At 31.8% G+C, this 16,318-nt stretch overlaps 4 protein-coding genes across 5 annotated transcripts; 2 read left to right on the forward strand and 2 right to left on the reverse strand.

The window, feature by feature from the left end:
- LOC109347378 (UDP-glycosyltransferase 83A1-like) lies at positions 517–3,240 on the reverse strand. Of its 2 annotated transcripts, XM_019587195.1 has the most exons (3): positions 3,189–3,240; positions 1,874–2,379; positions 517–1,610 (listed from the first exon to the last, which is right to left on the reverse strand). In XM_019587195.1, exons 2-3 carry the CDS (start codon positions 2,355–2,357, stop codon positions 721–723), a joined length of 1,374 nt encoding a protein of 457 aa, XP_019442740.1. In that variant the 5' UTR covers positions 2,358–2,379; positions 3,189–3,240; the 3' UTR covers positions 517–720. The 2 variants fall into 2 exon arrangements, with proteins under 2 accessions (XP_019442740.1, XP_019442741.1); XM_019587196.1 differs by lacking the exon at positions 3,189–3,240 and having other exon boundaries at positions 1,874–2,423.
- Positions 4,626–5,624, forward strand: LOC109347381. The gene is made up of 3 exons (XM_019587199.1): positions 4,626–4,878; positions 5,185–5,290; positions 5,428–5,624. The coding sequence occupies exons 1-3, from the start codon at positions 4,691–4,693 to the stop codon at positions 5,479–5,481; spliced, it is 348 nt and encodes a 115-aa protein (XP_019442744.1). The 5' UTR covers positions 4,626–4,690; the 3' UTR covers positions 5,482–5,624.
- Positions 5,866–8,513, forward strand: LOC109347380. Its single transcript, XM_019587198.1, has 3 exons — positions 5,866–6,322; positions 6,575–7,354; positions 8,170–8,513. Exons 2-3 carry the CDS (start codon positions 6,588–6,590, stop codon positions 8,375–8,377), a joined length of 975 nt encoding a protein of 324 aa, XP_019442743.1. The 5' UTR covers positions 5,866–6,322; positions 6,575–6,587; the 3' UTR covers positions 8,378–8,513.
- LOC109347379 (phenolic glucoside malonyltransferase 1-like) lies at positions 10,194–16,001 on the reverse strand. Its single transcript, XM_019587197.1, has 2 exons — positions 14,402–16,001; positions 10,194–10,204 (listed from the first exon to the last, which is right to left on the reverse strand). Exon 1 carries the CDS (start codon positions 15,915–15,917, stop codon positions 14,547–14,549), a length of 1,371 nt encoding a protein of 456 aa, XP_019442742.1. The 5' UTR covers positions 15,918–16,001; the 3' UTR covers positions 10,194–10,204; positions 14,402–14,546.

Raw genomic sequence — 16,318 nt, forward strand, 5'->3', positions numbered from 1 at the left:
ATGAATAGAGTCGAAGAGGGTAGTGAAGGAACCTCACGAAGGATCTAAGTACGATTCATTACCAAGTTAGATGCTCCATACAAGGTCGCACCCTTTTCTCATTCAATGCTCTTTTAGTTATTTATTTAGCTTACAAAGGGTCGTTTCAGTGAACGAGACTCTCAATAATGAGCATGAGGAGGAGGTGTACGTAGTATTCTCGTAAGTGAAAATGTTGTTTACAGAATTTATATATTTCATAAAATTAATTTAGTTAATAGTTGGTGTTGTTATTGTATGCAGATGTTGAGCAAATCAGACTCCTCTCCACTAGTGGAGAGGGAAGTACTTTATAAAATAAAACAAAAAGCATGATAAAAAGACAATTATATCATTTTGTTTACACTTGCAATGATACTTTTATTTTGAAACTAAGTGTAAAAAGATCACTTCTCTATAGTAATGGTGAGGATCCTTGTGATCCGGAAACTTTTGATTTTTCGGTTGACCATATAAAATTTCTAATGCTAATTACTCAATTGTAGATTTAGTAGAATACTAGTTAGTATATTTGTGTATGCATAAACCATAACTCCTTGTTATTACATTTATTGAACTCCAAGAACATAACAAAATCCATAAAATCCTTAAGGGCTGTTCAAGATCACATACTTCAATTATTGTAGACCTTGCTCTTATTACTTGTTCATTCATAAGTAAGAAATTGTTCCAACCTAATGCTTATTCTTTCAACCACTTAACAAATCTTTTAAAGTTCATTGAAGATTGTCCTTCTTTTGATATATTAGATAGTAGCTTCTCTTTTACCTTCAAAGATCTTGATCTTATGTTCTCATCATTGAGTAATTGGTCTACTTTCATTTTTATCTCACCATGTTGTATCAATCCATTTTCATCTGAATCAAATCCTAGCCCAACCTTCAACTCTTCACAAATGTATGTTTTGTTATGAAATTGATCAGTAAAATATGGCCAACACAAGAATGGCACCCCATTAGATAAACCTTCAATAGTAGAATTCCAACCACAATGGCTAACAAAACAAGCTATGGCAGGGTGGCTTAGAACTTTTTCTTGAGGTGCCCATCCTACTATCTTACCTCGATTTCCTCGAATTTCGCTGGTGTATGCTTTCTTATCGGTTCGATGGTAATCTTGACGAACGACCCAAAGAAAGGGTCGATTTGTGAGTTCGAGTGCAAGAGTTAGCTCAGCAAATTGGTTTTGATCGAAAAGAGTGGAACTACCAAATGCAACATACAAGACAGAATTATGAGGTTGTTGATCTAGCCAACTCATGCAAGAGAGATCCTCATCCCAAAATTGTCCTATCGATGTTGCGGTCGCGATTGCATCGTCATGACTTCTCAACAATGGGCCAATTGGGAGGAGCTTTGGAACATAGGATAATGTTGCAGGTTCAAGTTCATATGTTGTGTTGCAAAGCCACCAATCTGACAAATTTATATATTGCATGCATTGTACAAAATAATCATAGACCTTTTTCTGAATTGTTGTGTTGCTGATCTTTGACCACCAAATGATATTTGTGTCCATTTCAGCAGGCATACCTGGTAACAACTGAAATCTCCTTGTTGTGAGTGGCATTCCTGTAACACCATCATACAAAATGTAAGTCAAGTCTCGCAAATTTATACGCAATTGTATCACAACTTCGAATATACAAACCAAAGGTATCAAGTAGGAAATGATACTCCGAATCAGAAAGACTTATAATTTATCCACCAATAAGCAAGTCAGTAGCGAAAATTAAACTCATACCTTATGTGCTACGAATAAATTCCTTACGAATTCGACGAACATCGTTGGGTAAATTTAACAAATCGAAATTCCGTAAATGTGATATTCTTACCTTGAGAATCTATGACACCATTATGAATTAACATGGGAGTATTGGATGTCAAGGCAAACATGACTGCTGATCCTGTCCAGAAAAGTGCTCCTCTGATTCTCATCTTACAAGCAACTTCCATTGCCCAACCCATAGCCATATCAGCAACTATGCAACTAATTCTATGATCACTACTCAAATGAATTTCATCTATGAGCTTCTCAAGCATTGAAGGCATTGTTTTTAACATAGATTCACATAACTCCCCTGCATTGCTTCTATCATTTTCAGCTCCTAATCCATCTTGGATTGACACAAATTTTATTGATGACCCATTATTATTAGTACTTTCTTGCTTCACAACTCTGTTATGGTTGAATTCTGTGTTCACAAAAATGATATTGCAACCTTGTTCAACCAACTTTAGTGCTATGGTTATCATGGGATTAACATGTCCTGTAGCTGGACATGGTAACATTAACAATGTTGGGATTTGATTCTTCATGTTGTATTTAAGATTCTTATATCTGATAGAAAGAGAAGTGTTTGGTTAGTGGAGAAAAAAAGATATATGCATTAACAATAATGTAAAGTATTATATAGTATCATTCAATTATTCATCATTCATTTTTAATTATTGTGGACTATAGTTTAGAGAAAAGGTGTATCCAGATTTTATTGTGGACTATAGTTTAGAGAAAATCACACTATTGAGCAACATGGAATTGGTTTAATGATATAAGTTTAAGTATGATACAAGAAATTAGTAACTTTGGTATTTTATATAAAAGGTATTTTTTTTTATGAAATACTAGATCCTCCTATCTAATTATAATTGTAAAAAATTTACAAAAAAATATTTTTTGATAATTATTTTTTATGAAATGCTTTATATAATGACATCCTTATTCCTAGTTTTATGAAAGTTTTAATTTAAGATTTGAAGATTAATGTGGATTAAGTTTTAAAGATTTTCAATTAAATTCTTAAGATGAAAATATTGATGTGATAAAGTTCTAAGAGTTAAATGTCCTATAATATAAATGAGAATATCCTAAGAAAACACTTAAATTCTTATTGTGCACTATTTAAAAAAGTCTTTTGAATTTTGATAGAAGACTTTGCTAGAAAGGAAAACTCTACTTTGTTGATGTGGGCACCTCTTTATGAATTATTCATAGAAATAAAATACTATTAATTGGTACAGATTATTAATTAGTTATGAAATAAAATACTCTAACATGAATGTAAATATCATTAATAAAAAGACTCCCCAACAAAATAATAAAAAATAAAACAAGTCCTATAATATAAATGAGAAAGTAAAGTTTCTAACCTTATAAAAATGTTCCTATCCACCGTTGGCACCTCTTAATGTTTTAAGAATTTGTTTATCTTTTAAAGGCAGAAAATGCCTTGCAGTCCAAGTTAAAGGTTGAATAACACATTTTAATTCTTACTAACTTTTTTGGCATAAGTCAAATGTGATGGCTTCTACAATTTCGTTTTTTGTTCCTTTTTATGCTTCGTGGCTTGGAGCACACGATACTAATCATTTTAAAAAAAAAGTATAACATAAGGTGGTAAATGTTTCTCATTAGTATATTATAGAAGATTCATGTTAACTAGATTAGATTCATGTTAACTAGATTAGATTCATGTTATTTTATTTAATCTCTTACGTTATTATTGACTTTGTATTTATCATATACAAATATTTTAGACACAATAAAAAATATGTTTAATGTCTATACGTTATTAATATACTTTTTTTACATGTTTTATATATTATTTATCACTCATGTGTGTAGGGATGACAATAAATCTTAATGAGCTCAGATATTGCACTACCCACATTGCGTTCTATCATTTTAGGACTCATACACTGTACCCACGTAGGTACAATTTTAACAATATAACATCAAAATCTTAATGAGCCTAAATATTGCACTACCCACATTGCGTTCTAACATTTTAGGACTCATGGCTACAAAAATTAGAAAATATTTAAAAAATTATAAACAACTTATACATTTGTGCACACATTTTCTGCAATCATATATGTTATTTTAGACAGTCAAAAGAAAAAGTAAAATGATGATAACAATTATACAACATAATTAAAGTTAGAGCATGCAACTTTAAATTCTCACTTAAATATATATCTTTTACTAAAAAAACATAATTTAGAATAAGATACTAAAACATATCAAACATCTAATGTCACTCGTTTAACATAATATTATATCACAATTATGTATTAACAAATATAACATCACTTTTAACAATATAACATCAAAATTAGGATGAAAAATATGTTTAGTTATGTTACTATATACATCTAGGAATTACGGGTCCAGGTACTACGAGACTGAGTATCTCATTACCTAAATTAGACTCTTTGAAAAGCGAGTATCAAAATCTTCGATCTCAACTACGATGGGATTCAAAAACATGGACTCAGTCCGAATATTTGTTATCTTTTATTAGTCTTATTTTATAGTGAGATTATCAAATATACAATAAATGATGACATAATAATATAAAATATTCTTACTTTATTGAATTCATAAAAAATATGGACCCAATACAAACCAGTACACATAAATAATAATAAATTATAAATAATTAATAATTAATTTGAAAATGGAACTATTGGACCCTGCTCAACGGATATTTGAATCTCAACCACTCATAATTCGACCGTTACAAACCCTATTCTCAAACGTTCATATAATTAGTTAATTCAACTATTTAAGTTGCAGTTCCCAATTTAATGTTCCAAACACAATTCATTGTTGAACCATAAAGAAGCTTTTTTGTTTGTTTTACAATCTAATGGAAAATATGCTTACAACAACTCCTCCAAAAGTTCCAATTCAAAAACAAATTACTCAGCCTGAATGCAATACTCCACCTCCAGTTCAACCACTGGACCAGAATTGTCACACCACCTCTAATGAATTGCGCAAAGTTGTTACCCCGGATCGTCTTCGAGTCCCCAAGGCATTCAAATACCCGGAAAGGTATACATTTCAATCATAATTTTAAATTGCGATTATGATTATTGCTAAGTGAAACTGTAGTTACAATTGTTGTAATCGTAATCGTTACATAGCAGAGATTATATAATACATAATATTGTTGTAGTAATTGTATTTGTGGGTCCAATTCAAAACATTAAAAATACTATAGGACATAACATGACTTTAATCAAAATAATAACCAGTGATATAAAATTAGTTCGGTTAAATCTTCGGATAGATTAAAATGTCAAGGTTTGATTCCATACTTATTCATAGATAAATATATTTTGTTGTTAATTTTGTAAGGTATAGAAGCCCAACTGATATGATGATGTCCCCAGTAACCAAAGGACTTCTTGCCAGAGGTAAAAAGGGTGCTCCAATATTACCACCTGGGAAAATGCAACCAAAGGTATCGATAATAGATTTTTTACATTATATAATTTTTAATCTCTAGGGTAGCTTTTAATTATTTGAATGGTTTGGTGCTGCAATAATTTTCAATTTATTTATATGTATAACAGTGCTAGTTCCTGTTAACTAGTGCAGATCCCAGACATGTGTTTGCCAATGAAAATGGATGAGAAGCTGAACTCAACTTGAGGGATTTAACGAATTCAACTTTGTTACACATGATGAATCATGTAAAGATGATGTAATAATGATCCCAGAGAGAAAGAGAACTATCTCTTTCTTACCCATCTTCAACAACACTCTGTTCTGTAATTATCTCCTAGTTCAAACATGTTCCTGTGTTATAAAATTTTGTACTTTTAGACAATATTGGAGTATCTCACTTGAAGAGTTTATCTTTCCATTGAATAAAGTTAAACAAAACATGGTAATTTGTGAATGATAAATTTAAATAATATAGTCAATATATATCTTTATTATTTTTTGTTACAAAATGCATTAACAACTCTAATCAATTATTTTTACGTGATTTCGTCTCCATACGAGTCTTTCTAGTTGGCCGGTGGGTGGCTAGTGGCTTTAGAAGGCAAACAACCTTATCACTCCTATTAATATCTACTCCTTTAATCCATATGTGAAAATAAAATAATTTTAATAGGCTCTATAAAAAAATAGAAATTTATTTGACTCTATAAGCAACGACCAAAATTTGTTAAGTTTGACTTGATGTGTAATAGATAATCACTTTGTTACATATACAGATAAATTACCGAGATCCTCTCTGTGCCTTCCTTTAACATTGTCATCTCTGTCTGTGTTTGTTCATAGACAACCATATACCCAAAACCCATTTTTTTATCTCCTTATTTTTCCATCAATTCTTCTCCTTCTCTTCATCAAATTTTCATTACAGAATTCATTGTTGGGTTCTTTTCATTCATTCACCTTCATCTTACACCAATTTTCTGATTGAAAGATGAATTAAAAATTGAAGCTACTTGGTTTCCACAATTAATTCTTAGTGTTACAAGTATGTTTTTATAACTTTTCCACCATATTGTATTTGTTGATATAATATTTGTTTAGCATTTTAACATGCATGTCAAATGTTGCATGGTAATAATGGAACAAAAATAATCTCTTCTTATGTGCATGGCCTATATTAAAATATTAAACCCTTTTCTTTTTGTGCCCAAAAAATCATCTATTATCACAAATAATACATGCTAGATTTCTGTAATCTATTAATTCTCTAAAAGTGCTTATTTTATTTCTTTTGTAGAGTTACAAAACTAATGGCTTTTTTGGATTATGAGAATAAGAGAGGAGATAGCAATAAATTGCAAGTGCATTTTGATCTTCCTGTGGATGATGATTATCATATTTCTCATCATCACAAGGATTCAAGTTCTTCTATTTCATCAGATTCTTCACAACATTCAGATTCAGATGATTCAGAAAAGGATAATCATATTATCATAGATAACTTGGAATCCAAGAATGATGGCAATGGTTATGGTTCTCCTGTTTGGAGTTATCATGATGGATCAGTTACACAATCTCCTCCAATGCAAACAATGAGTCCTTCAGGTTATGACCCAAACAGAATACCCTCTTCTATATTTTCTAGTCCAAAACCTATGGAATGGAGTGTTCAATCAAATGAATCATTGTTTAGTATACACATAGGGAACGCTAGTTTCTCTAGGGATCATGTTTTCGCACTCAATAAGTCCGGGGAATTGTTTTCGGTCAATGATTCAATCGGGACGCCTACTCCTATGACACTGCCAACTGTTGAAGAGGTAGCTCATGACAACAAAGAAATGGAAAGGCATTCGGTATCATCGGATTCATCAGACGAAACAGCGAGTTTAGCTGTGGAGAATGACTACGAAAGAATAGAATTACCTGTAGAAGTTCATACACCTGTGGTAGACCAAACTCCAAAGGATCATTGTAAAGAAGTAAATCAAGCAATGGTCCCTAGTGATGAAGCTAAGAACTATAACAGCGTCTCTTATCGATCTGTGGAAAGCGATCGGTCATTTCAATTTCCTATGTGAGCTCAATTTTATCTTAGCTATATGTCATTTTTTCTCTAAGGGCAGAGGATATTTAATGCAAACCAACAAGATTGAGAATGTTTTTTCATAGCATATAGCAATGTCTCAAAAACTATCATCAAGTATTATTGAAATCAATTGGATATCATTGTTTGATGAAATCTGAGTTAACTGAGATAAATGCTATATGCAGAAAAATTCTTCTAGCCTCTTGAGTCTTTGCTAGTAACATATACAACCTAGTATTGATGAAAAGTGTTTCTGTCATACAGTTATGCTATTTTATATTGCTTACTTAGAAAAGTTTAATATCTTTTTTAGAGAAATTTACCATCACCAATTTAGGTGGAGTAGAATCTTACAGAAATTAGATGTTAAAGACTATTTATTTGTTCCTTCATGTTATGCCTACTTGGTCAATGTTTAATTTCGCGCAATGTTTTGAAGAAGCAGGTGTCGCAATCCAATTTTCGGTTGAACATCAATTCCGCAGAACTTGATTTTGACTTATGCCAAAAGATTTAGAGTCACCACTATATTTTTTGTGCATCATATTATTGTTTTGTTTATGGATTGTTTGTCATACGTATACTTAAACTCGGTCATGGATTTCAATTTTAGCATCCACTTCATGTGCACATAAAAAATCCAAATAGAGATGCACTAAAAATTTCAGTTTCACTTATCTTATCTGGTTAAACACTGGTCAGAGGGACAGTTACGCACCATGGAAAAGATTAATTCTTTATTACAAAAAATGGGTATGATATGATTCTATTAGTATTAACATTTTCTTCTTGTTATCTTTCAGATTGACACTTGATAATGGAAGAAATAGTTATTCAACAATAGAGTCAGAAAAGCAAGAAAGAAATGAACACAAGCACCAGCACCAGCACCAGCACCAGCAGCCAGAGAAGCCAGTGGAGCTTGTTAAACCTGAAACTGAAAATGCACCACCAAAGAAAAGTGGAAGAAGTTGGTGTTTCTGCCTCTCTTGTTCACCATGTTGCTTTTGAGAAAAGTCCTCAAAGGATGTTGCAACATGTTCACTGTTATATGGGAACTATTTCAATATTGTGTATCTTCTATGTAATGCAATAGGAAAAGGAGGCCACATGTTGGAACCACGTACCTGACTCTCATCTAATGGGATCTGAGGATAATAGATATGCATCATCTTACTTCCTCTAAAGTCAAAATTTCCCGATCATAAAATGTGGGAGAAAAATGTGTAAATGGTGAATAATGAATGTTAGAAATTCTTAAATTTTCAATGGATATCTCATTTTTCTCTTTTGAAAAACTAAATTATTTGAATATCTGTTTTTAACTTATTTATTATTTTTATGTTTTTTTTAATTAAGTGAAACTTTTTAACTAGATTATACATAAATGAGATACTAAAAGTGGGATAGATGATATTCATTCAAATTTTTTAGGGCACACAACATAGAATATGAACTTTCCACTCAACCATGTGTCTACCTTTAACAAAAGAATCTTTTATTCATTATCATTATCATTTTCTTATTTGTTTATGTTTATTGTAACTTTTATTTTATTAATTTTTATTATATAAATTAGTTTTAATTATTAGATCAAATATTTAATAAAAATTAATAAAATAGGGGTGAAAAATGTTAGTTTAAGTTATGTTTGACACAACTAGCTTATCATCTAGCTAATAGTTTATAAGTCAAATAAAAGCTTACGAGTTTGATGATAAACCATAACTATTTGATAAGATTAGCTTATAATCTAGCTTGTAAGTATAAAATTAAATAAGTATTTCCTTTAAAGTCTCAAATCACCATCAAATGAGCTATTAAATATAGAATAATAAGTCAACTCATGAACTTATAAGCTCTTTTGTTACACAACCAACTAACTTATTTTTTGGTTAAATGTTGTTGTCCATAATTACCTAAATGTTTAAGGCAGACCGTGTCCCAATGTTTAAGGGTTTGTTGGGAATTGAATTTTGGAGAGAATGAAAATGGAAGATTTGAGAGCCATGAAATATACTTGCGAGATGACTCCCGTGCATTTACTTTTCTTTCATTTACCTCTAAAATCAAACTCTCAAACAAACACTAAGCGGTCGATGTGACGACAACTTTGGTTTAATTGGTGATTAATGTATTTTTATTAAATAATTATATTTATATATAAAAAATGTATATATTAATAGTGTAAGAGTTACATATAGTGTTATTGTATCATCCACCATTCATATTTTATTATCATTGACTCTTCAAAAAAATAATATAAAAAATAATAGGTGATGTATTAACTTTACATAAATATTTACACTAACAATATATAAATATAAAAAAGTTAGAATAAATTGCCGTAACATAAAAATGATATTATTGTAAGAAAAAATTACTTGATATTCTTCATTTTTTAAAAGTATAATAAATTAGGTAAAAATTATATACTTATACCAGCTAGATCAGAGAAATTTCAATATTTCAAAATCCAAAATTAAATTAACCACATTTGTTATAGTACTTTGATAAATTTAATATAGATATTCCTAGACCTCGTGGGATGATCCCCGGGGGCCCCACCTGGGTCATATGTTTCATGGACCCATCATCATCCACTCCCAACTCCTAAATAGTATCCATTGCTTCTGCTTCAACCATTGTTTCTGTTCTTATAGCCAAGGTGATATAAACTCTCCCAGGGTAGTCCCTGAATCAAAAGGTAAGGGAATCAAAGAATGTCCTACAACTAGGGCCAGAGCAAAATCAGGGTCCTATAAGCTCACAAATGACTCAATTGACCCTGAAAACTACATGAAGGAAGGACATTTATGTCCTTAGGTTTTATTTCAGCTTAGTTTCAATTTATTTGCATTGTTATAAATAAATGAAAATTTATTCTCATAGGCTTAGGAATTTAATTTTATCTTAGAAGTTTATTTTATTTAAAGTATTTTCATTTCATTTCAATAAATTAGGGGAATATTGAGAATTTATTGTAACATGGTCCAATAGTGGCCAAGTGTCTTTGTTTAGGCATAGCATGGTTAAGACAAGATTTGTCTAGGTTAGGACATGAGTATTTCAAATTGGTATGATCAAGGAAGGCCAACAATGCACGGCTGGAGCTAAGCACCTCATCTAGGGTGCCCAACCATGAGGCACGTGTGTTAGGCGTGTTACAACCCTTAAAAATAGAACACGGTTTCACCATGGAAAGCTTGGAGATAAAGAGAAGATAATGTTGATGATAAGGAGCCTGATTCAACTAACAAATTCAAGAGGGGATCAATTCAGTTAAAGGAATTCAAGTAGATGTTGTTGTGAAGGCTTGAAGATAATATTAAAGATAATTCTTTTATCTCAATTCAGCCAAGGAGATCAAGATAATTATTTTTCAAACTCAACTCCCTAAATTCATGCTAAGTAGCGTGTGGGAATCAAGCTGCCAACAACTAACCCTTATCAACAATTTCATTCAGATTCTGGACCAAATACATGGTTAAATCCTTTCAAGAAATTCGGCCAAGACTCATGTACTCAACCCCAAACCGACATCTATTGACCATATGGTTGCATCAACGCAAATCAAGACCTCAAGGTTGATCTGAATAAGTTTTCAAAAAGGAACTCAACCTAAACAACCAAGACCAAGTCTACTAAGCCAAACAACTCCAAAATCTCAACTGAACTACATCGTTAGGGATTTAAATTTTCAGATTTCATTTTGCTTAATTATGAATTTATTTCTTTTGTTTATTCAAATTAATTAGGTTAGACGTAGCCTTATCTTTATTTTAATTCAGCCAAGGACAATTGCCTTTTTATATTTTGGATTGATCATTAATAAAAGTTATGTTTATTTTGATAATAATTTGATTTGTGTTTTAGTAGAGAATTGTTCTCCTAAACCTATCTTGGTCGTGACTAGCCTCTGTTCTTATCAAGCATCTTTGTTTGTGGTGGACTACCCTAGCTTATCAAACATCCCTTGCTTGTGGCACTTCCCCCTTCCCTATCTATTCCATTTTCTTCAACAACAACCTACCCAATCTGCCCATAACACTCCCATACACTTCCAACCGAGAACATCAACCTTAAAACTCATACCTAACCAAGATCATCAAGCCTCAATCACATATCCGACCTTGACCTAATCCTATATACACTCCCTCACCCAAAACAACCCAAACACTACCCCAATCACATAAAGTTGAGACCTTTAACATCAAATACATCAACCCTAATCCCTACATCAATTCTGTAGCCAAAGTCTACAACAAACCTAAATTAATCTTCCAACCAAACCCTTAACCTTACAGATCCAATCATACACAACCCATAACCTATTTATCCTACTTAAACCGAACCAAAACTACCAGAAAACTCTAACCCAAAACCCAAACCGAGACTACATCTAAAGAACCCTAATTTTCAAGCTAAAAACGGTCCTAATCTAAAGGTAGCCCTTAGAAATTGTCATCACAAAGTCCATGCATGGGCATGCATGCTATTGAGACAAGGCAAGACAAAGGAGTTTTTCACTCCCGGATTATGGGATACTAGGCTAGGAGAAGATTTGGTTGATGTCATACACTTAGCGGTTGTGTGTACGATCGACTCTCTATCGACTAGACCTACAATGAAATAGGTCATAAGACAACTTAAGCAATTTCGTTAAGGGTTCAATTCCTGAGAGCGAAACTTGTTGGGAGGAGCAGCCACAACCTTGAAATGGATTAGTTCCTTACCCAAAATTTTCTATATAGTTGTGCCCCCAATTTTCTATGCTTTTTTTTCCTTATTAGGTCAGGGGGCTTGGGGATGATTATGTGGTTCTGCTTACTTTATTTATTATTGTATGTTGAATTGATGCTTTCATTTTTTTTGGTTAAATAAATTAATGCTATCATTTTAACTCTCTCAAATGTCATATAAAAAAGGCTACAAAAATAAACAATTATTTTGTTTAAACTATAAACCATCTCTATTGGTGAAGTACTTAATAAAGAGAAAACATAAAATAACCACCTCACTATGGTGTAATTTGTGATTCCCTATTTTGCTCGTATTATCTTCTTATTTCTACAAAAAAACATATAACATTATCTTCTTATTTTATCATCATTATCTTCTTATTTTAAAAGTGTATTTAAAAAAGTTGAATATTACACCAATCAAATAAATTCAAATGCAAATTACAATTATTTAACACAAAATACTATATTTGTCATTTATAACGTATAAATTGTATGTTACAAACGGTAGGAAAACGGATTCACAGATACAACAATGATTGTCAACACACTAGTGATAATTCTAGACGTTTTGAGCGTGCTTGTAGAGCATCTACCCACCACTAAAACCTTTGAACAGTTTTGTCGTATTTTAATGGGTCTTCTGTTTATTTTATACTTAAAATATACACCAACAGTGTAAAGATGTGTACACATGCACTTTATCATCCACCATTCATTTGGATTACATTTTCTGAAAAGTCAACAATAATAAAAAATCAATGGTGATGATACAATGACAATGTATAAAACTCATATACTGTCAGTGCATACATCTTTTTCTGTTATTGATATTTGCCAACAACTTAATAATATGCACTATTTATTTTATATTTGCCAATAACTCAATAATATTCACTCTAATGTGGAACTTGTATCCTTTGTCTTGTGACATACATAAGAATGAGTTGTGAAATAGGAACTTTTTCTTTATAAGAACTCGTCCCATACCTATAATGTTGTACACATTAAAAACAATCTTAAAAAAAAATTGAAGAACCCCATTGTTGATGTTCCATAGGTAAAGGACCCTACCACTCCGAAAGCTATGTTGAGATTAAACAATAATTCGGCATTTTTACGTTTGAATATTCCTAATTGCCTCATTACAACTAGTCTCACAAAATTATTTGTATATCTATATCTCAATTAAGTTAGTTATATTTACATCCTGCATATAGCTAGTCATACCTAAATTTTATTAATTTTGCACTCTTAATTTTATAATATCTTCTATTATTCACATCCATTGAATTTACTTATTCATGGTGGTAAGGGTAGTAATTGGGTTTGTGACAGAAGAAAATGATGAAGAATAGAATATATATGGGTAATTATGAGTATTTAAATTAACCACGTCATCTACATAATAAAATAATCCAACGTACTGTATCAGACACCAAATGTAATATGCTAACCAATCGTTTTAGAATTACACCCACAAAATGGCTAATTACACTTTGTTGGGTCATTTTCACTCTAAAGTACCACGAAAAGAAATATAAAGAATAAGACTACAAATGCTTTCAATAGAAAATAAGAGGGAGATAGAAAAAGTTGAGAAATTATATCTCAATTAATACGACTTTTTATAAATGAGGAAGTCTCTATTTATAAGTTGAAAACTGAAATGACAAAAAAAAATCAACACTCCAAAATGCAAATAGGATCATAACCATGCCAGGTCAAGCACAAACTTACATAAAAGATGGTGTGTGCCAATAGAGTATTAAGTGGGATGACATAAACACTTTTATTTTACCTATTGGCACAGATTTTAAATAATATATCTCTTACTTACAAAAAGTGTTCAAAGTATACATTTTAGCTAATATAAACTTCTGTCCAAGTATTCCTTTTTCCATTTCACACAGAAATTGCAAACATAGGGCACTAACAATAGCAGAAGCACAAACAAATGGAAATGAAGTTCATACTAGGGGACAGCTATAACACTAGTAATACTTAATCAATAATTATTATAAGATAGAGTAAATTGTCAATTGAGAACTCCTTTTGAATTATAAAAACTAAATTCTTCAATCATTTCAATTTTTTATAAAATTATTTCCCTGTCAACAAAAAGTTGAGTAGATTCTTTTGAATTGAGCTCATATCAGTTGACACTTTTTTTTAATATGGCTTCAGTGCTAAAGACCCAATTTCATTGATAAAAGAAACAAAATACAAGAAAGTAAGGGAAAAAGAACAAAGCAAAGAGCTCAACTAGAGAAAGCTAATGAGCAAAGACCACACTACAAATGAAACTCTCACAAGTTGGGTAAAGGTTCTGAAATACATGCCTATGGCACCCAATCAAAGCATTCAAATTCAGTTTAACATAAATGACAAACTCTTATTTCTCTTACCATACTTCAAATCTATGAATCTTAAAAACATTAAAGGGTTTCAATTTCTTGATCAAAAACAGCAGCAAAAGCTTCCATGTCACCCTTGTTCAAAGCCAAACCAATCTCAACTCCTCCATCATTCTTCTTACTCTCAGAAAGAGAAAAAGCTCCTGTTTTGTCAATTGAAGAAACATCCACTTTTTTAGGCCTTCCCCATCCAAAATCAATACCATATACCTCAAACCTTGGGGACCCAGCAGTAGAAAATAATCTTCCCTCTAATGCAGATTGTACTTTTGTCATCCAATTTTTTGCTTCATTTAGCATTCCATTGTCTATCTTACTCAAAACATCAACGACCCTTTCTAAAGCATTAATAAACCCATCATTCCCTAATAACTTGTTTGTCTCAGCAATAACTAATTGAGGCAAAACACAGTTCCCAAAATATGTTGGCAAAATTGGTGGGTCCAATCGGGATCTAGAATCCACAGTAAATATAAATGCTACTTTATCAGCCTTTGGTTTTTCTACTTTCACTAAACATGCTAACAAATAAGCACATGTAACAGAAAACGTTGATACCTTAACATTCACCTGCGATTGTGCATATTGCTTCAGCTTTTGGATATAGGAAGGTGTTAATTCAAACAAACCTTTAACTTGTTCTTTCTTCTCTTCATTATTGATGGTATCCCACACTTTGAGGCCTCTATTATTTGGTCCTTCATTATTCAACCAACTATCCACATAGGTTTCAGTGATTCCAATGGGATCACTTACCACTGATCTATCAAAGAAAGGAATCAAATCTTCACGTAAAGATAAACCTGGTAATGGTGATTCTGTTAAAGAACCGAGCTTGGAGCAAATATAGGCCCATGTTTTCAAAAACATGGTCGAGGATTTTCCATCTACAGCAGCATGATGTGTTGTTATTCCAATACAAAACCCTAAATTCGGGAAGAGTGTAACTTGGAGGGCTAGAATAGATGCTTGTTCATGAGAAATATTCAAGCGAGGTATTAAATTTTCACGGTCCACAACTTCACAAAGATTGGAAGAAAGACGGTTGAAATCAGCTTCAGATTCAGCAACAGTGAAGGATACAGTATCACCAGGGACATAGTTGATAAAGGGTTTAGATGATTCAAGAGGCCAAGTGATGTTACCAGCAAGAGGAACAAAGTGTTGGAGTGTGAGTTGAAGAGAGTGTTTCAGATTTGGAACAATGACATCAAAGAATGAAGTTGTTGTTGTTTTAGGGTTTGGGAATTCATAGAAGAAAAGACGTTCAACTGGTGGGAATCTAAGCCATAGTATATCAAAGAAGGTGAGGGGCAAAGTAGTTGCGGTGGTTCCATCTGGCGGCGCCACCGAGTAGACATGGTGAACTTTGAGAGAAGTTGAAGAAGACATAAAGGTGAACTAAGAAAAGTTGCGTTTGGAGTAGTTGGTAATAACGTGATTGACTTGTTTTGTTGATTCTAGAGTGCCTCACAGCTTGCTTTGTAGATGTCATTCAACTTTACTTTAAACAAATCATTTTTGTTTGTTTGAACATGTCCGGCTATTATGGTTCTACCAAATAGTTGTCCGTAGTTGATTGCAGTGTTTGTTAAAATCGTACTGGTTATTAAACCAGTCAGGATATTGGTATAATAGTATAATGGTTTAACCGGTAGTTCAGTAATTAAACCGCATACTGGTTAAACTGGATATACCTACTTATATTTATATAAACGTATAATAAAAAAAATTCAAATAAATAGATACTCAAATTTATTAATCTACTCAAAATTCACACAAACAAATAACTT

The sequence above is a fragment of the Lupinus angustifolius genome, chromosome LG05 (genome assembly GCF_001865875.1).
Source record: "Lupinus angustifolius cultivar Tanjil chromosome LG05, LupAngTanjil_v1.0, whole genome shotgun sequence".
Classification (NCBI taxonomy): domain Eukaryota; kingdom Viridiplantae; phylum Streptophyta; class Magnoliopsida; order Fabales; family Fabaceae; genus Lupinus; species Lupinus angustifolius.

Bases quoted from the DNA above. Each gene is read 5' to 3' on its own strand.
- LOC109347378 (XM_019587195.1), bottom strand. From the start codon at position 2,357: ATGAAGAATCAAATCCCAACATTGTTAATGTTACCATGTCCAGCTACA. The intron at 1,611-1,873 runs GTAAGAATATCA...ATGGTGTTACAG, and splicing joins TGGTGTCATAGATTCTCAAG to GAATGCCACTCACAACAAGG.
- LOC109347381 (XM_019587199.1), top strand. From the start codon at position 4,691: ATGGAAAATATGCTTACAACAACTCCTCCAAAAGTTCCAATTCAAAAA. The intron at 4,879-5,184 runs GTATACATTTCA...TAATTTTGTAAG, and splicing joins GCATTCAAATACCCGGAAAG to GTATAGAAGCCCAACTGATA. The intron at 5,291-5,427 runs GTATCGATAATA...TAACTAGTGCAG, and splicing joins CTGGGAAAATGCAACCAAAG to ATCCCAGACATGTGTTTGCC.
- LOC109347380 (XM_019587198.1), top strand. From the start codon at position 6,588: ATGGCTTTTTTGGATTATGAGAATAAGAGAGGAGATAGCAATAAATTG. The intron at 7,355-8,169 runs GTGAGCTCAATT...GTTATCTTTCAG, and splicing joins CGGTCATTTCAATTTCCTAT to ATTGACACTTGATAATGGAA.
- LOC109347379 (XM_019587197.1), bottom strand. From the start codon at position 15,917: ATGTCTTCTTCAACTTCTCTCAAAGTTCACCATGTCTACTCGGTGGCG.